Source organism: Drosophila serrata, unplaced genomic scaffold (genome assembly GCF_035046125.1).
Source record: "Drosophila serrata isolate PLE 108 unplaced genomic scaffold, ASM3504612v1 contig_276, whole genome shotgun sequence".
Lineage (NCBI taxonomy): Eukaryota > Metazoa > Arthropoda > Insecta > Diptera > Drosophilidae > Drosophila > Drosophila serrata.
The window spans coordinates 6,139,259-6,167,234 of NW_028257174.1; the positions used below are offsets into that span (position 1 = coordinate 6,139,259).

Below are 27,976 nucleotides of genomic sequence, written 5' to 3' on the forward strand. Positions count from 1 at the left end.
GCAACGATAATTATCGGTATTATGTTGCATCGATAAAAATCGAGATCATAAACCTATCGCATTTTAAGCCTTACTACAGCCAAACTTAAACTTAACTAGTATACTCCAGTGATTATATCTAAATATATTATAGATCTAAGCGAAAATACATAAATAATTAAAGTACTAGAGATGTAAAACTGTAATAATATTAATCAAAATTAATTATAAACTATCTTTCTGCTTATTATTTTTACTCGCTAACCAACTGACCACACTCCACGGTGCGTGTGCTGCGTGTGAACTTGATGGATGCACTGCCTCCGCCTCCTGGAGCAGCTCTTCCTTATGCATTTCTTGCATTTTACTCCTTAACCTGCCCCTCCTCTTACTTCTTACTATTTTGTGGGTCTCAAGCCCACGGGCAGTTTTGTTGGTTGGAAATTAAAATGCATTTGCAAGTATTTTTTTGGGGGGCTTTCCTGTAACCGTACTCAAAATCGCATTCCCCAGAAAAATAAAGACAGGGGAGGTCAAAGTTTAAAGGGGTACAGTTAATATATATATATTCGCACTTAGTTTAAGGTTGGTTTCTTTTAGCTAGCCACCATATCTTTAGCCTAATTTTATACACACACACACAAATGGGGATTGTCCTTAGATAATGCAATCTTGAACAATTGCTTAGATCAAGCAGAGACAGTCTCTAAAAAAAATAAGGAAATAAATGAATTAAGAACCCAGCAAGGACTCAATGCTAAAGGGTGAGTTGTAGAGGTTCTTCTTCTGGGTGGCAGTGACCTCAGAGACTTGATTCTCCAGCTGAATGGGCACATCCAGGTCATCTCTAGGCTCCAATTTCAGTTCCAGTTCCGGCTCAGCCTCGCTGCTGCTGCTCTTGGCGTAGGTTCGAGAGGAGGAGCAAAAGGAATGATCCTGGCTATCACCAGTCACATCCTGATGATGATGATGATGATGGTGGTGGTTGAGATCCTCGCCCACCACATCAATGGGCAGATCCTCATCTTCATAGCTCTCTAGTTCCTCCTCCAGCTCCAGCTGTAGCTCCTTATCCTCTACCAACCAGTTATCCTTGTGGGCTGCCAGATAATCCGCCTTTAGACGCTCCACATCCACCTCGATGCCCTTGAGCCGGAGCTTCCTAACCTGCCGCTCAATGGCCTTTCTCATTCGTTTGCTCCTCTGGGCTCTGTTTATGAGACGGAGGCAGATATATTAGGGAGATCCTTTCCCGTATCTAGACTCACCTTTCCCGTGCCCTTAGCTCGGAGGGAGGAATGGGTGCTCCACTGCAGCTCTGGGGCTGGGCATTATGCGCCGGTCGGCCAGGACCCTTTTTGGTGTGCTCCTTTTTACGCCACTTGGCGCGACGATTCTGGAACCAAACCTTTACAGGAGGAATTAGATATTTTTGGGGGGTCAGGGAGGAGGAATCTCCTACATAATTTTGAATAATTTTAAATGTGATTGCCACCATATCCATTAACCAGAAATCACGACCATTTCATTTCAATAAAGTCACCGATTCCGTTGCGGACGATTAACCCCCACCAAGGGCAATGTGTCACGCGTGTTGGGAGTGGGATGATCATCCAAATGGGGCAAGCTGATCACTGATCGTGGACTATGGAATCCAGGTGCTCCGGAGAGCGGAGACTAGGGAGCTTGGAGCTCGGGGAGATGGGGTTGACTGCCTTGGTTAGTTGGAGTCATAAGCAAGATGGCGTCGCTAATTGACCTGCAGTTTGCCGGAGCAACTCGACCGTATCGATGGCGGTACCAGGAGCTCGGAGCAGGGAGCAGGGAGCAGGGAGCAGGGAGCAGGGAGCAGGGAACAGAGAGCTCGGAGCTCTGAGAAGGGAACTGGGAGCTGGGAGCTCAGAGCTCGGAACTCGAAGCTCAAAAGCTAGCCTGGTCTCTGATGGGCGGCGACACATGTGTGTGCGACAATTTGAAGTCATTTGCATGCATTGTGCATTTTATTTTTAATGTGCAACAAATTGTTTTCGAACCAAGCGACATGCAATGCCTCGTTCCCGGCCTTAACAAGAGCTCTATTGGTACACGGAACCAAATTGACTTATATAAGTCAAGTTCTATTAAGAACTAATAATATATTACATATTATTTAATATCAAATTGATATTTTAATACAAGTTTAGGGGATTTTAAAAGTAATTTTCAAAGTCAAAGGTCAGTTGTTCAATATTTGGTTAATAATTTCGGGCAGATAAACTGCCAGTTAACGAAAAGGTGTTAGTTAACTGTTAATCAGAACTAACATTCCACTGATTTAATCAAATCAACCGGGTTTCTCATATATTGTCAACAAAATAAACTTAAAATTAAACTAAATGTATAAGTTAAACAATAACTAGAAGTTATAAGTTAATTAAACACAACTTATTGAATTTAATTAATGTCAATTTGCATTTCACATCTAGTTAATCTTTAAGGGACACTGAGGAAATCTAACTGGTTAATCAGAGAATTACTTTAACTGGTACCTTAACTGGACATTTGGAAATGAGCACTAGAAAGCCTTCTCTATACTCTATCCAATTATTTGGCATAGAAAAACTGCGAGTTTTTCTTTAACTTTTTCCCCTGTGCACCTGTATATGTATTATTATACCTGTTTTTCCCCTCCGATTTACTCACACCCCGCCTTTTGCCGAATCGAGCGACTGATTGTGAGTGAGGGAATGACAAACGGACACACTGACGGACAGACGGACAGACGGACAGACGGACATACGGACAGACGGACAGACTGTCGCTGTCTTGTCGTTCGCATTGACAAATTGATATGTCATGTCAAGAAACAATTTCAGACAAAGCGTAGCCAAATGTCCCTCCTCAGTACCTCGAATAGAGAGGTAGAGAGCGAGAGAGAGAGGGATACAAGTGGAAAAGAGATAGAGGGAGACAGATAGAAAGAGAGAGGCATAGTTAGATAGACAAAGAGCCAACGATAATCACACGACTGACATGCAAAGTCAGCCATCGCAAATGGTAAAGGGTTAAAGGCGTGTGGAGCCCGAAGGGGGAGCAAGGGTTAAGCTCGCTCTGGGAATGCAATTGAAATCATTACAACAACAAGCGACACGAAACGCAATTGCAAATGAAATAAAATGAATTATAATGGATAAAAATAGTCAGGTAATTGGTTTTATTGAGTAATTGAGTTCCAGTTGCCACCAAATTGTTTTACAATGCTCACGCAAAGGGGAATCGTATACGAGATAGGGAGTCGCAAGTCCTTGGGAATCGGTATCAAATTGTGGGCAAAATTCTGGGAGATATACCCTTCCAATTGAATACTATTTGAATTCAAACTCACCGCAATGCGTCCTTCTTTGAGATCCAGTCTCATGGCCAGCGCCTCTCGCATAAATATATCCGGATAATGGCTACCCAGGAAGGCTCTCTCCAGCTCCTCCAGTTGCCAGGAGTTGAAATTGGTCCGGCAGCGTCTTCGCTTCGAGGCCTCCTCCTGCGTTTCCACATCCTCATCGGGATAGGTATCGAGTTGGGGATCGGTTTCGATGTGATTGGGAGCCTCCTCACTATTGGTTTCCTCTTCGGGATTCCAGTCTGGAACAAGTAATATAATAAACATAATATCTAGATTATAAAGATCTTTAAAATTCTATAAATAATATATTTACAGATCGAAGTTAAAACAGAAATTGTATAATCCTTTTGCAAGAGAGATTTAGGCTTCTTTCGGGCATCCTAGCCCCCTTAAGTAGGCAATACTTTTTAGACAATGAGTGTGCAGTATTTAATAGTCACTTAAACTAACTCATTTTCATTGATTTCATCAATTTATTTCTAATTTTTTAATAAAAACCCCTTAGAAACTCCAACTTACAACATTTCCCTTCGAAATCATCAAGTTAAACCTTTAAATTTCGGTTCTTTATAGAAGAAAAACTCGATTAGATCGACGATTTACCTCGATGGCGGTGTACAATTAACTCGGAATAGTGCCTGGGTCCTGGATACGGAGCAAAATCGGTCTGAAGGTGTGGGTTTTTTGAAGTCCTAGGCTCTGGGGGCGATACCATGTTCCATGGGGGGAACTTGGCTTGGCTCGTTTCGGTCTCGTTTTATAATTGCAAACAATTAAAGTCTATTTATGCAAATTTCCAAGATATGCACAGAACGGAGACCGCAGCCGAAACAGGAACCGGAACTGCTGGAACTGGCGATGTGCCACGCCCATTCTAGGCAGGAGGAGGAGCCAGAGGACCGAGAACGTCGTTTGTCTTTCTAATTTATAGCGGCGCAAATTGGTTTCCACAATTAGGAAGTGGTGGGTGTTTTGCTCGGATATGTTTAAAGCTCCAAATGGCGGAAGTAAATTACCCGTATATATACGTATATATATATATATATACTCCTACCTACCCATACGGAGCAAAAGTTCCACCTCCTGGCAATCTAACATGGTCGAAACCAGCCATGTCTTGCCCATCGTTTAGTTGCAGTTTTAAGTGAAATTTAATTGCAAAAATTTAGTCAGTACACATAGAGAAAGAAAGGGTGACTGCATTTTGTATTAAAATAAAATATGACCCTCTTTGAAGTCTCTACTTATCGAAAACATATGAAATAGTAAATGTTTTAAGCAAATTTAAACGGAAACTGGCATATATTCTCCTTCTATAAATGATTATTAAACCCTTTTACCATTGTTATATATACTTTATCATGCATAATACTGACTTAAAACAAGACCTTAGTACGCTTCTAAGTGTAACCAATTACAAGGAGTGATTTCTTGGTAGAAAAACAGAGGGAGACTCTGAGGTGGAGCCACTGGCCAGTGGTTAACCACTAAGTGAACCGCAGGAAAATCATCACCAGACTGAGTAGCAGTAGCAGTAGCACCACCAGCAGAGAGGCAATAAAAGACGCATCAGGAGCCACTCGACTCGACAAAGAAGTCCAATAAAAATGATATAGATATAGGGGGATAATATTGCAAAAACAGCAACACAGCAGCACTGCGGCTACGTGATTTTCTATATGTATAATGCCGAAATGCACACAGATTTTGACAATTTAGAAAACACATCTGCTAGGAAATCGAAGGAGGATTCCAACCCTCGAGACCAGACAGACCAAAAAACACTGGCAAACAAAGCACAACAAAAGGGGCAAGTCCTGTCTCTCTCTCTCTCTCTCTCTCTTTCTCTCTCTCTCTCTCTCTGTTCATTCAACAATGCCCCGTGCCGAGTCCTGGGCCCTAACTCCACCTCATCATCACACTTGAAAGAGTAAATAAAATATAATTCCTCAAGGGTGTTATAAATAAAATTATCTGAATTATGGTTTCTGTTGACTTTCCAACTGAGGCTCTATATAGTGTGTGTGTGTGTGTGTGTGTGTGTGTTATGTAGATATATCTGGCATAGTTTGTTCTGACTCTGCCGGGGGTTTGTCCTCCTAATTTGCCACGAAGATTCCAACTGGAACAGGTCCTTCCCAGCCTGTTTGTTATTGTTGTGAGCGACACTCTGGTCCGGTTTTTGAGTCCTGGGATTACGCCGAAACCGAAGTCGGAGAAGGGGAACTGACTTGCCGGTGTGTAACTTGAAATCGATATGGTTAAGGATATATATAGTCGAGAGGGAGGGGAGGAGCGGTGACCGAGGGCGTGGCAGTTAATGGCCAAAACATTTGGCTAAAGCATTTAGAGCTTAGAGCCAACACAACGACAACGAATGAGACCCCCAAGGATTCCGATGGCCAAGGGGGACAAGAAACTATATAATATAACTATATAATATAAGGTACTTGAAACGTTTCAAAATAAAAGGACAATAAACCCTATATTATAATATTATTATTAATATTATTTAATGATTTAATTTCAAGGAATTTTTATCATGTTTGTACTTTTATTTAGTTTTTAGAACGAATAGAAAAGTTAACTAAAGCAAAAAAGGAAACTAACTTCGGTAAGCCGAAGTTTTTATACCCTCGCAGCTTGCAATTGAGTTATGGAATTAAATCCAAGTTCAGTCATAACAAAGCTTAAAATATTCGCATGTTTTGATTCAATATTTATCAATATTTTTATATGACAATTTTTTGAACAAATCAAAATTTAAAAGTCTCATAACTCAGCTAAAAATGCATTAATTTTAATTCAGAAAGCTGTTCTATGCTAGTTTTTTTAAGGTTAATAAATCTGCATACTCAGTTTAAAATGTGAAAAAATTCATATTTTTCACAATTTTAATGATGTAACCCCTTTCCTTTTTTTTGCAAAAATGGGAAATTTTTGAAAAATATTTTTTTCTCCCGGAGATAGTTAGATAGATTCCCCTGTTGATCCAGATCAAGAATATATATGATTTATAGGGTCGGAAATGATTCCTTCACATTCTGACTGCTTCTGATTGAAATTATAATACCATTTTTTGAGTCGATATTTATTTATAATTTATGCGAAAATGGTTTGTTTAACTAAGTTTAAAAATTTCATAACTCAGCCAAAAATTCATTAATTTAAATTCGGAAAGCTGTCCTATGCTAGTTTATTATTATATTATAAGGTTAATAAATCTGCATACTCTGTTTGAAATGTAAAAAATGTAGAAATTTGATCAAATTTTGGAAATTTTAACTAGGGGTTACCCCCTTATAAAATTTTGAAAAAAATTTGAAAAAATTTTTTTCTTGAAAACATATCTAGATTGATTCGCCAGTTGATGCTGATCAAGAATATATATGGTTTATAGGGTCGGAAATGACTCCTTCACCTTCATTACAAGTTTCAAAACCCTGCAAGAGTATACAAAAAAATTCGTTACTTATTTATTTATTATTCTTGTAAATTAATTTCCACTCACTCTCTCTTTCACATTATGATTTCCCCGTTTCATCCCTCGTTTCATGTCTGTCGCTGGCTAATTAAAAACATTAACCCAATTTAAATTAGGCCAGCAAATGGCGAATCTGCATCTAAATCAGATGCGTCTCAAAAACATTTGCATATAAACAGTATAAATTGCTGTCCAGTCGGGAAGCCAGAACCCTGAACAGAACCCAAAACCCAGAACCCAAGCCCCGAACCCAAGCCCAAGGACCAAGGACCAATCTGAGAGACAACCCCAGAGGAGAGAGCAAACATCCTTTGCCCCTTAGTTTTGCCTAATTTCAAAGGTCGTTAAACAAACAAACTCAAGTGGAACAAAATGCAAGGAAGGAGGCCCTCGGGACCCGCTGCCTCTGGCCTGGCGATGATGACGACGACGACGAGGCCAGACGACGTCGGCCCACTTTCCACCTCCCAGAAAAACGACCCACAAAAAATTACCCAAAAAATGCCCGTAAAAATCTATAAAATAAAAAAGAATCACATTGTAAAAAAAGGAAGAACAAAAAAAATGTGAGGCCTCATTAGCATTTATAGGCCACACAAATGTCGCTGGCTGGGAACAGGAATCACCATCGAAGGATGTCTGCCTGTTCTGAGGTTCATTAGAAGCTTGTCACATGATTCGATTTACCAAAAAAAAAACTCACAAAAAATATATGTAAACTCTACTAAAAAATGCAGTCAAAAAAATATGGTAAATCGGAAAACATGAGAGAAAAAATCAAGGGAAAACTATTAGGTCTGCTAATTGTGTGACCCTGCAAGAAGTCAACCCCCAGGATCAACGCCTCACAAACAACACACACACACACAAAAAATATATACAAAATAAAAAACAGGATAACGAAAACAAAAAACAAAAAAAAGGTGACTAGAATCAGGCGTAAAGTCAGACACGCGCCCCTGACACGGGGATTTTGTCGGTTGGATTTCCAGTCTCGAAAAAAGTACCCCTTTTCCCTCGTCCTTTTTCCCTGTGCTCCTTTTCAGTGCCTGTCAAAGTCGTTTAGCTGCCACGGCACATTGATGGATTGTCCGAGTTTTCGCCGCTTTCCCGCCTCCCGAGACCCAAAAGTTGCTATCGGGGCACAACTATTTCGCAGAATCGCCGCTCGAGTGTGTTAAATTGTTTGCTTACCGCACTTTAAACTCTGCCACAGAACGTGGGAAGGAAGCTGTGAGAGGGTTTTGTGGAGAGGAAAGGGAGGAGGAAGGGGAGGAAATGGAAGAAAAGGATTTTCCAGCTTACCAGGATATAATTATATATGAAGAAGTTGGGTAGTCCTGTATACTCTTAAAATAATCTATAATAATATAACTTACAGTTTATTAAAATTGAATATATATGAACCACATGAATTTCCTAGTGATTTTAGCATATAAAACACATGTTTGACCTATTATTAGATTGTTTTGAACACTTTAAACTCTGCCACAGAACGTGGGAAGGAAGCTGTGAGAGGGTTTTGTGGAGAGGAAAAGGGAGAAGGAAGGGGAGGAAATGGAGGAAAAGGATTTTCCACCTCACCAGGATATATTTATATATGAAGAAGTTGGGTAGTCTTGTATACTCTTAAAATAATCTGTAATAATATGACTTACAGTTTATTAAATTTGTATAACTTTCACCACATGAATTTCCTGGTGATTTCAGCATATGAAATTCACTTAGAATTCTCTTTAAATTTAGAAAAATAATATATACTGTTCAAATAATATTCTGTACAAATAATATATTCTTGATCAATCTATTATTAGATTGATTGATTGATTAGATTGTAATTGCTACTGAATTTACCACATGAAATACCCAGTGAATTTGGCACAAGAAATCTGTACAATTTTTATAAATACTGCAGATAATATTGTTAAAATTATATACAATTTGTATAAATAATACAGTTTATACTGTTAAAATTATACATACTAAATCTATGCATAAATTATTTTGATTACATGCTAAGTATACAGATTTTTCCACATAAATCCCTCAAAGATTTAGTCACATGAGATCCCTACGTACTCCTCAGACCAAAAATCACTTAGAGAACACACTAAAATCGAATCAAAACTCACAAAAATATTCCCTAGTTAACATTAAAACCCAACTCTAGTCCAAGAATCAATGTTAAATAAGTAATACGACTCTGATGCCAAATGGACTGCAACTTTGCCACCCCTAGAGACGAAGTCCACTCCTGCCAGGGTCCATCATCATTAGCCTGGTCCCCGGTATTACAGTGGACACCATCGCGGACGAGATGAAAATAAAAAGGAAAATCCAAAATCCAAGGCGAGGTGCCCAGTAATTTGTCTAGGCCGCAAACTCTGACGCCGTCACTCAACTGGGCTCCGTCTGGTTTTCCCTCCCCCCAACCTATAGACTTCAGACTACAGAGTTACCAACTTAACCACCGGTGGTATCCTGACTAATACCCATCCAAGTCCTTGTCCACAGTCTCATTTCCGTCGGCCCCTTGCGCCTTTATGGGCGAGCAATAATAACCGCAATCGGAGGCAAAGGCACCGCACAGTGGGCCACAAATGTGTGGCACTTAATTTAATGAATTTCTTTGCACTTTGCCTCGGTGGATGGATGGTGCCCGTTTCCAGGAAGGGATCTGCCACGGAGCCGGGAGAGAAGCAACGCAGAGCGGCGGCTGACCACTTGCCACATGAATTTATACGAGTTGTTTGCATTAAAACGAATTGATCGACACGACGAGCGAGTGAAATTGACAGCAAAAATGGATATACATATTTATACACTGGCTCACGGGTGTTTCGGTTTCGGTTTCGGTTTCGGTTCTGGATCTGGACTGGATCTGGGACCTGGAACCTGGAGACTGGAGACTGGAACCTGGGCCAGGTCATTGCTCATCTGCCAGGCCAGGCACGTCAACGCGGCAAATTACTTTGCCCTGCTGCTGCGATGCAAAATTGAAAATTCAAGTGGAAGTGGCCAGAGTGGTTAACTTGGCAACATGCTAGCCATCTTCCAGTACCTGTTGCCCATTCCACACCAGGCTGCACTCGAAGAAAATTAGTATCCTAAGTGCATCGTATATTAATCTTAAAAGCTTAAAATATGCACATTCTTTGAATCGATATTTAACGAGAACTTTATATGGCAATTTTATCGAAAAATATAATTTTAACGCTTTAAACCCTTTATTATTTGAAAGTTATTAATCTGAGAGGGGTTTCCCTTCTCCAAGGTCGGTCCATCGCATTATATCTTAAATGCTTTGTATATAAAATGATCTTAAAAGCTTAAAATATTCACATTCTTTGAATCGATATTTATAGAGAACTTTATATGGAAATTTTTTCGAAAAATCTCATTTTTTAAATCTTATAACTAAGCCAAAAACATTTTCCCTGCCGGAGGTAGCTAAAAAGATTCCCTTATTGGTGCTGATCAAGAACAAATATGATTTATGGGATCGGAAATAATTCCTTCACTTAGTTGTAAACTTGTGACTTAAATTATACCATTCTTTGGCCGATATTTATATATTTTTTTATATACAAATTTCCCCTCAAATCATATTTTAAAAATATTATAACTCTGCCAAAAAAGCATTAATTTTAATTCGGAAAGCAGTCCTATGTTAGTTTTTATTAGGATAATAAATCTGCATACTCTATTTAAAATTGAAAATTTTTGAAAATTTTTGAACATTTTAACGATGTAACCCCTTAAAAATTTTTGAAAAAATCTCAAAAAATTATTTTTCTGCCGGAGATAGCTACAAAGATTCCTCCGTTGATGCTGATCAAGAATATATATGATTTATGGGGTCGGAAATGACTCCTTCTGTGCGTTGTAAGCTTCTGACTCCTGCAAGGATATAAAAAGACCTCCCCTTTACAGGCTTATAATTCCCAAGCTCATGTTCAGGACATTGCTTTGATATCTCAGAAAACAATTAAATTGTTATATTAAAATAATAATTATACTTATATCTATTATAAATATACCTTTACCTATAATATTTATACCTATATGCAACAATTTTCAAGTGATTTCGTATTATATTTAAATCTTTTTAAATCTCTTTCTAGTCTCCCAGTATTTTTTATTTTCAGTGCACTCCTTGGCTGGTTGTGCTGCATGTTATGATTAAATTTTGATAGCCAACAACAATCAAGTCAAAGAAAATCAATAATTTTTACGCATCTTGTTACGATGTTGCCAGGGATCCCCCCGAACCCCAAACCCCAACCCCGACCCCAAGCTACCCCCCTCTTAAGAAACCCCTCTGAAAGGCTGCCTGCCCGCCTGCCATGACGAAATGCTGCTCTCAAACGATCTCCCGGCAACGATCGACATGCCAAAGCGGCGCATAAATGTTTTGTTGTTTTAATGAAGACGTCCCTTGGGATCTCAGGGGGATCTTTGCGGTTGAGGCTTCAGTCTTTAGTCTTCGGTCTTCAGTCTTCAGTCTTCAGTCTTCAGTCTTCAGTCTTGGCTAAAGTCGAAGAAGACATCAAGGCGTTGCATGCCACATTTTTTACCTCGTTCCTGTGCCTGTGCCTGCTTGCTGCCGCTTGTGTTTCACTGAATATTTCTCTTCGTTTTTTTTTTTGTTTGTTGCTTTTATTTTTTAATACTTTTTTGCAAAAGGGGCGCGTCAGCGTCTGCACGCCAAGCGACCGCTCTATCGCCATCTCTATCCAGGCCGGTGAGTGCCTCTCGCTCGTTCCCTGGCCGCTTGTGGCGCATTATTACGAATAGGGTCTAATTATTGTGGCAAGCCCCTGAGCTATAATTTGCCTGATTGATTTACATAACGATCGAAAATGATCAAGACATTAATTTCTTATTAACGTCGTTTCGTTCGGTCTTTTCCTCTGCTCCTCAGCGATGAGGAGGGGGAGGAGCAGGAGGAGCAGGAGGAGCAGGAGGAGGGGGAGGAGGGGGAGGAGCAGGAGGAGCAGGAGGAGCAGGAGGAGGATGAGGAGAGAGCGAGGATTCGATGCGCCTACGTCTGGTTTCTTTATTTTTTTTCGGTCAGGTTTCTCGTCTTTCTGGGGCGTAACTCTGGACGGGGGCACAGCACAGCACTTGGGTTTTTCCTTCCTCTTCTTTTGGTTTTCCCTTTTTTTTTCCTGGTGCTCTAACGACTTTCCATCGATCGCCGGTGGGTTCTATACATACGAACATACATACATATATCAGATCGGTGGGCGCCACAAGAGCCACTTACTACTACAGTGTTGCATGCACCGCATCCATAACTCTTCTTCTCGATTTTCCTGCTTTTTTTGTGCTTTAAATTCTATGGTCTATGGCTAATTTTCATTTCATTTAGCTGCTTTAAACGCTTTATTATTTGACAGTTATTAATCTGAGAGGGGGTTTTTCTCCTTTCCCCAAGGTCGATCCATCGCATGCCCAACTCAATTTATTTTGCAACTTGTTGATTTAGTTAGTGCTTAATCGGTTTGTGGGTATATATAGTCTTGTTTTGAGTACATTATTATCATATTTCAATGCTATAGAAAGTGGTTTATTGAATTTAATTGTATTTTAGGCAATTTTTTTTGATTTTTTATCATGGGTTGTATAGTTTTTGAAGGCAGTACTGAAATTGATCACTAAGAAAGAGGTTGTCCTTGAATTTAACTTGCATATCTTTTAAGTATGAAAGTATTAGATAAAGACTATATATAGAAAGGGTTATGGTATTATAAATGTTACTCTGAATTATATCTAAGATAGATCTTGTTACTTTTTGGTAAATTTGAGTTCCATCCTTCCACAATTTCCCGATATACCGTTCCCTGTGGTGCCTTATTTCCGTTCCCTCTTCCTCGTTTTCTTGTTTCACTGTTCATCGTTCCAAATACTTGAAGAAATAGTTCTGTGATCAGTATATAACTCTGCTTTTCGGAGAGGTATCTCTATCTAGTGTCACTTAGAGTCTACCCACGTTCCATGGTTCCACATTTTCCGGTTCACTGTTCCCATGAAACCCCGTTTCCGTTCCCTCTCCCTTCGTTCCCGTGTTCCACTCTTCCCCGTTCCAAATTCCTCTCTGAAACCAGATCGTTTTGTTCGTTTCGGACATAATTAATGTTAGTTTTAACGCTGCTTGAAAATGTTATTTCCCTTGATTATAGGAGGGCTGCCGTCTGCTCTCCTCGCCAGCTCTCTCTATCTCTTTCGCTCCATATCCTCCATCTCTGTCCATCTGCTCTGTTTCTCCTGCACTGTTTACGGCCGCTGATTGTTGGGTGTTTTGTGTTTTTGTGTTGTTGTTTCTTTTCTTTTTTGGCGTTTGCTGCGGGCAGTCATGGGGAAACATTTTATGACGATTACTGTAATTCGTTGCCGCAAACAATAATTACTTTCCATTACGAAAATGGCGGGCATATTATCACCTGAATATCACACACACACACACGTGGGTTCCCCCTTCGTGGCAAAACACCAACACAGGTGTGAAGCCGGCGTCAAGAGCCCCGGTTCTGGTCGGTCTTCCCCAAGCGAAGGCTTCGCAGAAGAATCCCAAGTTGCAAAGTAAGACAGAGAGAGAGAGAGAGATCCCCCCCCCCTGAAAACAGTTGCCACAAGTTGGCCCGATTCGCTATGGCTGTTTCTTGTGTTTCTCCCTTTTTTGCTTTTTGCTTTTACCTTGTGCAACGTTGTCTAAAATTTTCGGTAATAAAATATGACAACTCAATCAAGGCCCATAAAAGACGCTGGGCCTCAACGTTTCGGGGCGGTGCCCCGCTTGAAGATCTTGCTACGAAAGCCCCGTAATTTGCAGAGGCTGCAAAGACGATCAAAATTTACGATCATTTTGTTTTCAAAATCAATTTAGAAAGGAAGCGCGGCAAAGATCAGGCTCTCATCCCAGAAAGAGATAGCACCATCGGGGCATTGGAGGATGGAGACCCAAATTGAGTTCTTAAGCTGTCTCAGAAGGGGGGGAAGAAACTGGAAGAGGAAAGAGTCTGGAAGAAGGATGAAGATCTTCTGGAGGCCCTAAACTTGGGATCAGGCTATCGGAGAAGATTCTGCGGATCTTGTTTCGCCTTCTGCTCGCCGTTTTCGGCAGTTATTAGCCTGGTAAAACACGAGTCTTGCACATTTGAGAGCTTGTAATTTACTTAATTTGATTACGAGAGAGAGAGAGGGGTGGGGGTGGGACAGGGGGCGTGGTCCAGCTGTCCCCCTGCCCCCGCTCCTCTCTTGCAGTTTTGTGCAAGGTGCAAGGTTGAGGAACGATGGGAAATAAGCAAGTGGGAATACTTGCAACCAACCGATTTTGCTGCGATTTTTATTGTGATAATTTGTTTATTAATTTCTCAAGGGATTGGGGTTATTCAATAAGATATACGATTTTTTAGAGCTGTTGGAAAGTCAGCTTTTGAGCCTTTAGTTTGTCTAATTTAATAGACAGAGTTTGAATAAAAATACCAAAAATGTACCTAGGTACCAAAAAAGTAACAAAAAAAACGTACCAAAAAAGTACCCAAAAAGTACCAAAACAAAGTACCTAAATTACCAAAGAGAATAATGGAAAAGGAAACAAGGAAATTTGATTTAAGGTCATCTTTTTGTATTAATTTTAAATTTAGCAAGAAAGTATCTTTTGAGATAATAACATTAATTTCAATTTGCAAGCTAAAAAGCCATTTGCATGCCCAACCAGTTTCTGTATTCCAAAAAGCTCATCTAGTTTATAGTTTAAACCTAATCCCCCCACAAAATTTCGATTTTAAAATTAGAGAGAAAGGAGGGGGGGCGCCAGAAATGTACGTTTCTTTGTATAATTAATTGTGCAAACAAGGTAAAGCACACGGCACACGAAATCTATTAATATAGACAATAGTTTATTAATTGAAAGTTATGTCTGAATCCGGGCGGATGATTTATGCACAAAAACAACAACAAAATACAATAATAAACAAGCAAGGGCAAAGCACAGAGGTGGCGGTTAGAGAAGATTTCAAGGGGGTTCTGTATATAATTTTCTACTTATTTTTTGACAAATATTATTTAATTTTTTAAATGGTTTTCACTTTAATTATCTTCTAAATGCTTTTAATCTCAGAAATGTTATTATTATTTTGATTTATTTATAACAAATTTGGGTCTCCCCCCTAAAAATATATCTTTCTCCGCTTCTGATAAAAAAAATTATAATCACAAAATTTAAGCAAAAGCAAAAGCAGAAAGCAACGAGGCAAAAAGGCACGAAGTAGAGAGGCGAGCATAAAAATTGATTTCTGCTGCTGCTTTTAATGAATTCTTCTCCAGCAGCACCACCAGCAACACCAACAACAACACCAACACCAACAAAAACACCAACAACAACAACAACAACACAATCTCAATCAATTTCAAGTCGCACATCACATCAAAACAAATTACCAAGGAATTAATTTGCCATCGGAATCACGCAAGCGCAGATTAAAGCCTGCAAGAGTGAAAGAGAAACAATCACAGAGAGAGTGAGGGAGATGGAGATGGAGGGCAGGGGGAGCGAGAGCGAGAGCTTTTGCGGCAGGATTCAGAGATTCAAGGCAAACAACGGGTTTTTCGGGGCGATGCGATATGGCGATTAATAGAACGCAGGATGGAGCAAGAGAGAGAGAGAGTGAGAGAGAGAGAGGGGGAGATACGAGGGTATGGTACGGGTATGTAGGTGCCGTGATTAATACATGAGGATTTAATTAACTTGCCATCGCACTATCTCTTTCGCTCATCTCGCCTGCCTTTCGTTTTCCTTTTCGTTCTGCTGGAATGCACAAACTATGGCGACGTCGACAGCGCTGCCACAGAGAGAGAGAGGGGGATACAAAGCTTAAGAGAGAGAGAGAGAGGAGGCGCAAAGAGAGCAACTTGTTGTAAATGGTAGGTGTATTATAAGCAGGTGTATGTGTGTGTGTGTGCGTGTAATTGAAACGTGTTCCGTTGTTGTTGTTGCTTTTGCTGTTGTTTGCTGCCTGTCGAACGCCTGCAGCGCGAAAATCGGTGGCATGTATAATTTTTATCACCTTTAATTAACTTTTCAATTAATAAAAAACAAAAACGCAGCAACAACAGCGGCAAAACATGTTGAGCGCATGTTAAGCGGAAAAGTCGCAGCTGCCAAAGCTGCAACATAGAGCGACAGAGACAGAGGCAGAGAGAGGGAGTAGGGGAAAGGGAGAAAGATATATAGAATTTAGCAGGAAGACAACCAAAGAGAAGGTGAACCCAAAAGGGACTCGCAAATTGCCGACGGCATTTGAACAAAAAAAAAGAAAAGGCAAAAACATGCTAAGAAACATGTGTAAAAAAAAGCAAGAAGCCGAAGCAAAAATTAACCTGAGTAAAGTCCTCAAAAAGAGTTACTATCCCTATTTAAATATAGGATTCTGTAACTACTAATATCCCTACCTTCTCATACCACATATTATTAATACCCCGAATAATATCCCCTATAATATCCCTAATAATATTCCTACTAATATCCCCAAAAATATTCATAATAATATCACCAATAATAATTCCTAATAATAATACTAAATTCCACAATAATATTCCTAATAATATCCTCAATAATATTCCTAGTAATATCCTTAATAATATCCCTATATCTAAAACTATTCCTAAGTAATATAAGTAATCCTAATAATATCACCAATAATAATTCCTAATAATAATACTAAATTCCACAATAATATTCCTAATAATATCCCCAATAATATCCCTAATAATATTCCTACTAATATCCACAAAAATATTCCTAATACTATCCAAAATAATATTTCTAGTAGTATCCTTTATAATATCCTTATATCCAAAACTATTCATATCCGTAAGTACTCATATTCCTAGCTACTCTTACCACTTATATACATATAAAAAACTATAGTGCTATCGTTAATATTAATACTTTTTCGAATATCAAGATACTATCGAAAAATCATGTATTTGTTTAATAATTATATACTCTAGCTTTTTCTTAACCATAAAATAATTTTAGAAAAATAGTAAAGATAAATACGAGTTGTTTTTGACAATGTTTAGGTTTGTTTTTTGTATCTTTCAGATTTTTTTAATTCCCTCTAAAAAGTCTCAAATATCTTCTTCTAGAAAGTCTACTAAAACGTAATTTCTATCGTTTAAAATATAAGTTTCTCACTCTCTATGCTTTCTGATTGAATCCTTTAGCTGTATTTGTTTTCTATCTTAAGATCTTCTACTACTCTCTTAGTTCTTTTAATAATAATATATCCTAATTTAATTCATAATTTTAATACAAAGAAAACACTTTCTTTATGGCTATTCAATTACATTTTAAAAGCAAGTTGTTTCCCATGTTTTTTTTTTTTTTAGGAAATGCTTTCCATCTATTTATCAAACTGTTTATCTCTGCGTGAGACTTTCCCCCCAAAGAAAAAAAAGAAGTCACGCACGTTCGCTCTAAACCAAAGTAATGCCAAGTCAATCGTGTACCAAAAATTGATTAAAAACCGCATCGGGTCGTGGGTAACAACAAACCATAAGCAGTGGGGCTCCGAAAAAGCACGACCGGAAACGGAAATGGAAATGAACACATACACACACACACTCACACACATACGACGGGGGGGAAATGGCTTCAAAGTCAGCTAAAAGTGTCATTACGACTCACAGAAAGCACCAAAGCACGGGAAAAGCAAAAGCAAAGAAAGCCGGAAAAGCAAAAGTAAAGCAGGGGGAACAAAAACAAAAAAAAAAAAACTTTCAGGGACGTCTGCTGGCTGGCTTTGCCCTCCCTAAAAACCTCCCTGGGCATAAGGCTCAATTCAATTTTATCGTTTCAATATTAACCCAAAACAACCCCACAATATTGCCTTCATTTAAGGTTTATTAGATACAACGACAACGCTGTGGAGGCCGACCGCCTTCATGTTGAGGTGGAGCCCACCCTGCTGCAAGGGGGGAGGGAAAATGGGGATGGAAATGGAGATGGAAAATTGTGTTGGTGTGGGGCAGACAGCCAACGAGCGGAACGCTCTTGGATACAAGAAATATTGTGACTACAGCAACAACGAGAGGCCAACGAAGCCAAATGCATTACCAACTAGGTTTTTACTCTTGGTAAAAACATACACCTAATGTTAAATTATTTCTAAAAATTCCCAGAACAAATATCTATACAAAAAACCCTCTAAACAGAAGCTTTAACTCATACATTTCTTAATAAACTATAAATATATGCAGGAATATCTTGATATATTAATGTAAAACCTTCTGTATAATGGGTATCAAACGAGTCCTATCAAATAGTTTGATGTATGGAAAAGGAAAAACGAAAATTTTCCAATTTACAAACGAAATCCAACGGAGAAAGGCGCTTAGGAGAAGGTTGGGGCTATAGACAGGGGGGTGTATAACAAGGATAAATGCCTCAGTATGCTCCTGTTTCAGATCCTGCTGCTCTGTGTGTGTGTGTGTGTGTTTGTATAATGGCATAAACATTGATCCAACCGTAAAACTGGCTGACAATCGAGCCCCAGCCAGGAGAGAAGAGCCAGAAGAGGTGATGCCAATCCACAGTCCCTTTCTGTGTGTGCCTGCTGGCCTCTGTATCAAGGATATATACATATATATATATAGAATCCAGGGAATATTTGCTTAAATTTGATACTATGCGTATATATCCTATAACCTTAAATATATTTTATTTAAAAATAACAAAGATAATGAGGATTCTTAAGGTTTTGCAATGTCTTCTCTCATATCGACTTTTTCTAGCTTCCCCTTGAAAGTAGGCAACACTTTTATGATACCTAGGTCCTAGGTATTCTATAGTCGATCTATGTTATCCTTGCTCTCCCCACGCTTCCTCCTTTTTGGGGCCATGGCAGTGAGCCAAACCGAAACGACGCCAAGCCAAGTGTATAAATTGTATTAGCCCCGAAGTGTCGTGCGGCTTTTCCTTGCCACCCGGAAAACTCCCCCCCAACTGCCGGTTTTACCATTTTTTCCTACTCTCTGCAGTGAGGCCAAAGAGGGCGGTGAAGCGGGGGCGTTGTCAGGATAGGCAATTGCTCGTCCTTCTGCCCCCTCCCCCCCCCCCACACACACACACAGATTTCGGGGGGGAGGATTGCTGCGCGTCACACGCACAAAGTCCAGGACATGGGGACCGCATGGCGGATACGCAATATGGCCGCCATAGTCGTCTAGAGAAGCTTAAAACAAGGGGGGGTGGCTAAAAGAGGAGGCAAAGCAAAGGAGAAGAAGACGAGAAAGGACGAGGAAGGATGAGGACGAGACTAGTGAACAGGAGCAACAAGGAGAGCAAGTGTGGCAGAAGAGGACTTTGTGGCAAAGCCACCAACTCGGTGTCATTTGCAGCAAATTGCAAACCGCAACAATTTCACAAAGGACAACGAAACAAGGATACACACACACACCGACACACACACACACTGTAGCCAAACGGGAATAGAATGGAATGGAATGAACGGGAATGGAATGGAATGGCAGAGCAATCTGTTTCAATATAAACGCACATGAGGCATTTACGAGGGAAGAACAACAAGCGTCGAGGGGTTTGCTCTAGAGGGGGGTAGGGGAGGAGGAGGGGTATGTGTGGGTGTGTTTGTGTGTGTGTCTGAGTGTGTTTGTGTTTGTTTTTGTGGGTGTATTGTTCACCCCCCAAAAGAAGCTGCCACTTAAATGCTGTTAGATTTTGTTGTTTGGTCAACAGTTTTTATCCCTAGTCGCTGTCTCTACCGGGTGACCCTAAGGTTTAAACGTAAACGTAAATATATACCCTGTACTAATAAATATCTATATTAAAAGCTTGGTTTATATATTATTCAAAATTTAGTATAAACAGAGTAAGCTCTCGCTTGATAAATGTCTCTTAAAATAATATATAAAGTGTTTCAAGGGTTAAATATAAATTGATTTAATTGGTAATTGATTTCCTAAGTTTTCTTTTATATATTTTAAATATTTAAAATTTTATGTAGTGTTTAATATTTTAATAAAGAACCCAACATCCGAGCCTAACTAATCGTACTCTTATAGACTCTAATATCTATCTACTCATATCTTTATCTTCTCACATTTCTAATAAATCTTATTACCAATTACCCATTTTCCCAACTAAATTTTCCTTGATTTACATATAATTTAAATGACAATGTGTAGCTTTGGTTTTTATAACCTTGAACTGGTTGTACTTCTATCAAGGAACTCTAAAAGTCTCCCCTTTAATGGGTTTCCTTACAACTTTCTACATTCCTATATCATCTTCAGTTTATTTTAAAAATCAAAGCCTGGTTTAAATATAATTAATAAATACTAAATACAATATTTGATAATTATTTTTACAATCTAATTAAGCTATTTAATTATCAAATAATCTTGTTGATCCTTCAAAGTTCCAGCTTTAATTAGAGACCTTCAAGAGGTATTTTTGGATTCGAAAAAAACTTGCAACTCTACTAACATCTGGCTTACCAATGCACCCCCTCAAAACCCCACTTGTGCCAGGGGTTGTTGCCACACACACACACTTTTACGCACACACAACATCCTTGGGCTCCCTGGGGTGTCATAATTCCTGACGAGCTCATCTTTTACTTAAGTTTTACATAATTTTCATGTCGTCGAGGGTGGGTGGGAGTAAGCTCGCTTCTCCTCAGAGATAACAACATATAAAAATCGAAACGTGTGTGTGGGTGGGTGGTGTGTGTGTGTGTTCCTCCCCCCTCTCTCTCCCCTCTAGTGTTTTTTTGGGGTGTGTGTTTCCCGCCTGCCCTGCGGGCTTAACTTTTGCGGTAAAACGCCTGTTTCTACGTGCCTGCGGCTTTTCCGCTTAGCGTATTTCCCTTTTTCCTCCGGAAAATCTGCGACTTTGGGTCATGTAATTGCCTTGATTTCCTGACACTTGTCGACACAGATTGCAAACAAAGTGGAACTCTGAATCAGAAGGCAGAGAGAGAGATGGGGGCGGCATGTGTCTTCCTGATTGATTGACCATTCTATATAATTTTCCCGACAGCAAGTCCTTATCTCACCCCCCATTTCCCGCCAGACTTATTAAATAATATGTAAGCAAAGTGGCAAGTTAATAAATTTACCATTTTTGGGCCTGCTTTTCTTGTGTAATTTTTGTTGTTGTATATTTTCCTTGCTTTTCTGGGTCGAGACCCTAATTTGCTAATCGCCAGCAAACGAGTTGTGCAATTCAATGGTGGGGATGGGGGCGGGGGTGTGCTTTTGGGGCGTGGCTTTGGTAATGGCATTTAAGAAGAATTACGCCTCAAAACTGTAAATGGCCAACAAAGGTAACAAGCTACAAATACAACACAGAAAAAAAAAAGAAAAATAAATGGGAAACAAGTCAAGTGGCCCTCCCACCCTGTGTTACCCCTTTTTCCCGGCTGGTTTTTTATTTTTTTGGGGCAACAAAAAATGTGTTTTTATCTAGCGCCGCCATCTTTGTGCTAAACGGTACAATGTTGGCCAAAAGTGTGGGGGGGGGGGAGACCGGGACATTAAGCCAAATCCGCCCCTTGAAGTGTTTATCCTTTGGTTTTTCCCCGCTTTATATATATATATAGAGAGATATACCTTCTTTTTTTTCTTCCTTTTCCTTTTTTTGGGGCAGGGCTGGTGTTGGCCTAAAGTGTTTTCAATTTAAGTTTAGAGAACAAAACGCCTTTTGATTTTTATTAGCCAAGTGGGGAGTGGGGATGACTGGAAGAGGACTGCCAAAATGCATTCACAGTTGGCCTAAAAAAAAACAAATAAGCAAATAAGCCAAGAAGCAGCTATATTGGCCGGCTGCCATTCTGGCCTAAAATTTATGGCCAACGGCCAGGGTTGTCGCCCTCATAAATTATGCAAATGCGAATGCTAATGCAAATGCAAGAACGTGGGCGAGTAAAACAGGGACAATCGTTCCGATTTCCCAGAGTTTCGGGTTCTTTTTTTTGTATTAAATATATATTTTCTTTTTTGGCAATCGGTTAAATGGGCGCCCACTTAAATAATCATCATTTCCCGGGCCAAAAAGCTCGTCAAAACCTCATCAGGCGATCGGACCAATTAGTGCAACGAGTGCCCTCACTCTGAGCGATTTATTAATTAGCCGAAGAGGAAAAACCTCTCTCTGTGGAAATTGGGGGGACCGTTACCCTCTTACCCAGCCCTTCCACAAATCTCTTACAATAATAATAAAGAACAGAAGAAACAAGGAAAAATAAAATAATACAAAATAAAGGGGAAACAAGAGTCCCATTAGTCGCTGATGTTGATGGGAGCTCGTTGTGCGCTTTCGGCTTTTTGGGCTTCCAGTCTTGTTTTTCGGTCCACTCAATCTTTCACTTCTTTTTTTGGGGCGAGAGAAATCTTTGGATCGAATTCATCCATGGACCATAGAGTTTACACTGGGAAAAAGATCTTGTAATGGTTTTTTTTACCTTTTAAATGGGGTATACATCTTAAGGCATGTGAAAGGGAATTTATAACAGTTTTGAGAAGAATGTCACATGATGAAACATGCTCTGAAAAGGGATATTTATAACAGTTTTCAGAAGAATGTGATATATCTTGACTGAACTGTATTCCTTAACAATAAAATGTCTTAATAGAAAATGCTTCAAAGATTTAAGAGAACAAATAAATATGATACAATTGCTAGATACCTTCAAGTAAAATTCCCCTTTTCAAATTGAAGTTTCCCTTATTATGACCTGCTTAATACACAATTTAATCTAGTTTCTTTGCAGTGTACCAGTTACCTGCTTTCATCTTCATTTTCCACTCGACACAATCACAATTAATCTATGGTCTAGGGCTTCCAGTAAGAAGTTATAGTAGATTCTCTCCCGTACCCCTAAAATTATGGCAATTACCAGAAGCGCTCGCGGTCAGCGATGTCTAATGAGCATCGACGAACTGGAGAGCGGATCACCTGGGATCACGTGGGATCACCTGGCTCAATTCATTCATCACCCATGGATAAAAGAACCCAAAAACACAGAAACAAAACAAAAAACCGAAGAAAACCCCAAAAGAAAACCTGACGGGGCGTGCCAATGGCGTTCTTATTAATTTGCCCAATTTCCACAAGCAGAGGAAAATGGGTAAAAACTTAATTAAAATGTCGTAAACGAAAATTGTATGTTTAGGCACGGGTGGAAAAGGCAGGGGGAGGAGGAATGAAGTTACCAAAAATAATTAAGACATTTTGCTTCTCGTTCGACCTTTTTTTCTTCTTTTCTTGTTGGGTTTTCTCCTCCTTTCGAGGGCCTCGAAGAAAATGTTAAGAAAAATTGCTACCACAAATTGTTGGGCTAACCAATTTCCACAAGTCTTTCCCTCTCTCTCTCAATGTGTTTCCCTTCTCCTTTTGATTTTTCCTTTGACTTGAGCTCTCTTTTTTTCGGGGCCGCAACCGAAAACAATAAAAATGACTAATGGCAGCTAATTTCCCGTCGTCGAGGAAAATCAGGTGGGGGAGGGGAAGTTGGAATTGGAGGAAAACTAAGGATGAGGCGCACACAGCAAGACATCACATTTCGAATTGGATGCGGCTCATAAGTAGTTCAATTGCCAAAAAAAGAAAAGAAAAGATAGAGGAAAGTGTGCAGTGGGAAATCGAGGGGCGTTTTCCGGCTTGGGCGTGACCCCGGCCACTGGGCAGTGCCATTGAGGAAGAAAAATACAAAATATATATATGTGTATACAAAAAACAGAGCAGACTTTTCACCTGTCACTGCTCATTTCCCATGCATCTATAGCTCTTCCCATTTCCCGATTACGCCAGACAGGTGCATATTCTTCACACATTTACAATTTCCACGTCACTTCAACAAAAGATCTCATAAAAAAAGGGAAGTATTTAAGATATATAATTCATCAATGTTGGTCATCAATTATAGGTTTTTGCTAGGGGTTAAATTAGTTGCCATTTTATAAGTAACTATTATATGTATTAATATTTATATTTATATTATTTTTTTTATTATGACATAATTTTCTTATTTATTTATATCTAAATATTTGTAAATTATGAAAAATGCAGATCGCGATTGGGAATTTGTTAAATATTTATGAGAAGGAGTCATTTCCGACCCTATAAATCATATAAATATATTCTTGATCAACATCAACAGCATCAATGAACATTAATTAACTCTGAACAGTAACTAACTATGATCAGTAATTAACCATGATTAGTAAGTATCTATCACTAGTAAGTATCTATGACCAGCACGTATGTATCTATGACCAGTAATTATCTTTGAACACTAAAAAACAATGACTTGCAACTTTTGTAACACAACACATTTCTGATACTTGGCCGGCAGCAGTCACTTCCTTCCGGGGATGTTTGAACAAGTTGGGAATCATAAGCACAGATGTGCGAGATGCGTTTTGGACAAATTAAGAGCAAGATATTTGAGTGAAACTATGGAGTTATTCTTCAATATTAACTTAATTTATATAAATGGCATGGCGAATCGGCGGACTATATATATACATATATATAGCCGACATAGGAACAATCGGACGATTTATAGAACTTTGATCAGTTATTAACTATGACCAGTAATTAACTATGATCAGTAAGTAACTCTGAACACTAACTAACTATATTCAGTAAGTATCTATAAACATTAAGTAACTATGATCAGTAAGTATCTACGACTAGTAAGTATCTATGACTAGTAAGTACCTATGACTAGTAAGTATGTGTAATCAGTTACTAACTTTGAACACTAAAAAACAATGACTTGCAACTTTTGTAACACAACACATACCCGAGACTTGGCCGGCAGCAGTCACTTCGTTCCGGGGATGTTAGAACAACTTGGGAATCATAAGCACAGATGTGCGAGATGTGTATTGCTACACAATTCAAGTCATTTGAATGAAACTATGGAGTTATTCTTCTATATAATTTTACAAATATATAAATCGGAGCATGGCGAATCGGTGGACTATATAAATATATATATATAGCTTATATAGGAACAATCGGACGATTTATAGAACTATGATCAGTAATCAACTATAACCAGTAATTAACTATGATCAGTAATAAACTCTGAAGAGTAAGTACATATGACCTGTAAATATCTTTGAACATTAAGTAACTATGATCAGTATCTATGACTAGTAAGTATCTATGACTAGTAAGTATCTATGACTAGTAAGTATCTATGACCAGCACGTATGTATGCCCAGTAACTAACTTTGAACACTAATAAACAATGACTTGCAACTTTTGTAACACAACACATATCTGAGACTTGGCCGGCAGCAGTCACTTCGTTCCGGGGATGTTAGAACAAGTTGGGAATCATATGCACAGATATGCGAGATGTTTTTTGGCACACATTTCAAGCTATTTGAAGGAAACTATGAAGTTATTCGTCTATATAATTTTACTATTATATAAGTCGGAGCATGGCGAATCGGTGGACTATATATATAGCTGCCATAGGAACGATCAGAAAATTTTACGAAAAAAATTAGAACTTTTCCAATTTTCCTTTATTGTTTTTTAACATAAATATATATAATTTATATTGTACTTATTCCTAGTGATCGAATTTCAATCTGAAAGGGCCTGGAAACGTCGACGTGCCGAATTAAGCTTCCTTTCTTGTTATTTATAAATAAAGGAGAAACAAATTCATATATAAATAATAAGTAACAAAAGCCCAGAATTCCAGGCAAAAGAAGTCTTGTTTTTTTCAGGATATTATTAGTTTAAAAAATGTATTATTTATAAATATAATTCCCCTATAATCAAGAGATGTTTAAAATGCTTCAAAATGTTTATAAAATATTAAAATATCAGCTAATAATCCCGCTTTTATTTTTATCCCTAGCAAACCCTACCTTGTTGTGCCACTAAGTATTATGCATTTTGGCTAAAACCCACACACACCACACAGGACATTTGCTGGCCAAATTTAATTACGCGCATAATCAACAAACCAGGCAGCAGCAGCAGCAACAACAATTGCAACAAACATCAATTACAACAGGGCCGAAACACATACACAGACGCATTAAAATCTGGCCTAAAGGCAAATAACGCTATTGTCGCGATTGCTGCTGCTTCTGCTGGCTGCCACCGTTGTTGTTGATTAAAAATTGATCAAAAAACATAAAAACAAACGAATTATGCATGCAAACACACACAAACACACACAGACACACCCAGACTGTGTGCAGTGAATTGATTAAAAGGAGCAATTCGATTGAAATTTTATTGGTAAATTGAATAAAGTGCGCGCACCGGGGGGAAGGCGTCCGGGAAAAACTTGTTTTCACCATTCGCACAGGCACATTTGGTCATTTGGAAAATTGCATTATCTCTGGCGGCCAGTAGAGACCGGCTGTGTGCCAAAGTTAATGAATGTAATGAATGAACAAATGAGTGTGCGGCCAGGATACACACATAGTACCGAGAATAGGATAGTTTCTGGTTTGCAGCTCATAAATAACCACAATTGGTGGGAGTGTCCTTGCACGATCCTCCTTGATGGGGAATTAGTTAAATGCTGAATGAGAGAGTGTGCACTGTGAGTGTAAAGTGAGTTTACTGTGAGTACTGTGAGTAATACTTATTCAGAACTACAGAATATTTGGTATCTAAAAGATACTTCCGAGGGGAGTTTCCTATAAGGAAAATGTGATATCTGAAAGATACTTTCGATGGGTATCTTAAATAAAGTAATGAAATATATACAAATATATAAATTCCTTTCCTCGACATACCCTCGTGGTTGTGCCTCCTTTGATCCTGTGGTTGCTGCATATCCTGTAGATCCTGTAGATCTTCTTGCAACTCCCGATTACGTATCGCGGCTGCTGCTGCAGCAGCATTAGCTCGCTGCATCAATGCCATCTGACGCAGCATTAAGACGGAGGATGAACTGCAGCCGGATGAGGATCCTGATGGGGATTCGGAGGACCCAGCAGGATCGGGCAGGCTAAGAAAAGGAGGCCATCCTCGCAGGTTGACAGCCGCTGCTGCCGCATAAAGTTGCAAAGCGGATGCTGCATGAGGATGCGGATGAGGATGTGGGGTCATTGGACCTGGTACCTGCACCTGCGCCTGGGCAGCGGCTGCCATTTGCAGCTGTTTGATCAGCTGATCCATCCTTGGGTTAAATGTTTGTTAACTGTGAGTTAACTTTGCGATAACTTGGGGTTAACTTAGGGTTATCTTTGGGCTAACTTTGGACCAACTTTGAGCTAACTTTGAGCTTACTTTGGGTTAACTTTGAGTTAGTTGTTTTGTTCTAAGCTTTATTTTGTATTTGAAACACGATGATCTCACCAACTTGATGTTGTCTTGGTAACTTCCTGTTAACTTATCATTGTTTTCTTTGTCCATTTTCTTTGATCTTGTTAATATTTTAATTAAATTACTAATTTTACATTATTATAAGCGTTTTGTTAACTTCTCTTTGATCTCTTGATCCATAGATTCTCTATAAAAAGTTTGTAGACACATATCTTTATAAATTTCTTTTTCGATTGGTTTGACTATCGATTTAAATCAAATAATATATTTCAAGTGATATATTTCCTTAATGTCATTTTATTTATATACACGTATATATAATTTCTTGTGTCATAATTATGCTTACTAAGTTTATTTAAATTCCCTTAAAACACTTTACTTTAACTGCCGGTTAATTCTTTTTTAAGTATTTTCCTTTCGTTATCCTGGTTAACCTTTTTTATGACATTTTCAAACACTTATGTTTATGTCCTTCCAGTTTTTCTTTATTTATAAGTGTTTAATTCTTATTATATTATTATTATTTATATTATTTTATAGTGTTTTTATTTTATTCAATGTTCTGATTCAAGTCCTTTAACTGTGGGTCAATTACCTCACCAAACCGATTACACACGCGCACTTTACACACTCACACACACACAAAGAAAAAAAAGAAAAGGAAAAAAAACCTCCCCAGTATCCTTGGGAAATCCTCGAAGGCAAAGCACAAAAGGAGGCAATGGGCGCTGCACAGTGGAGCAAATTGGGGCACCTCAGCCCACTGTGCAATATGCAGCGACCGCGGCGGCGG

General features: G+C 38.9%; 1 protein-coding gene across 1 annotated transcript; it reads right to left on the reverse strand.

Annotated features, from left to right (window-relative positions):
• Positions 1-517: 517 nt before the first annotated feature.
• OdsH (Ods-site homeobox) lies at positions 518-27,976 on the reverse strand. The gene is made up of 5 exons (XM_020949435.2): positions 27,855-27,976; positions 26,652-27,370; positions 3,344-3,597; positions 1,248-1,387; positions 518-1,189 (listed from the first exon to the last, which is right to left on the reverse strand). The coding sequence occupies exons 2-5, from the start codon at positions 27,034-27,036 to the stop codon at positions 712-714; spliced, it is 1,257 nt and encodes a 418-aa protein (XP_020805094.2). The 5' UTR covers positions 27,037-27,370; positions 27,855-27,976; the 3' UTR covers positions 518-711.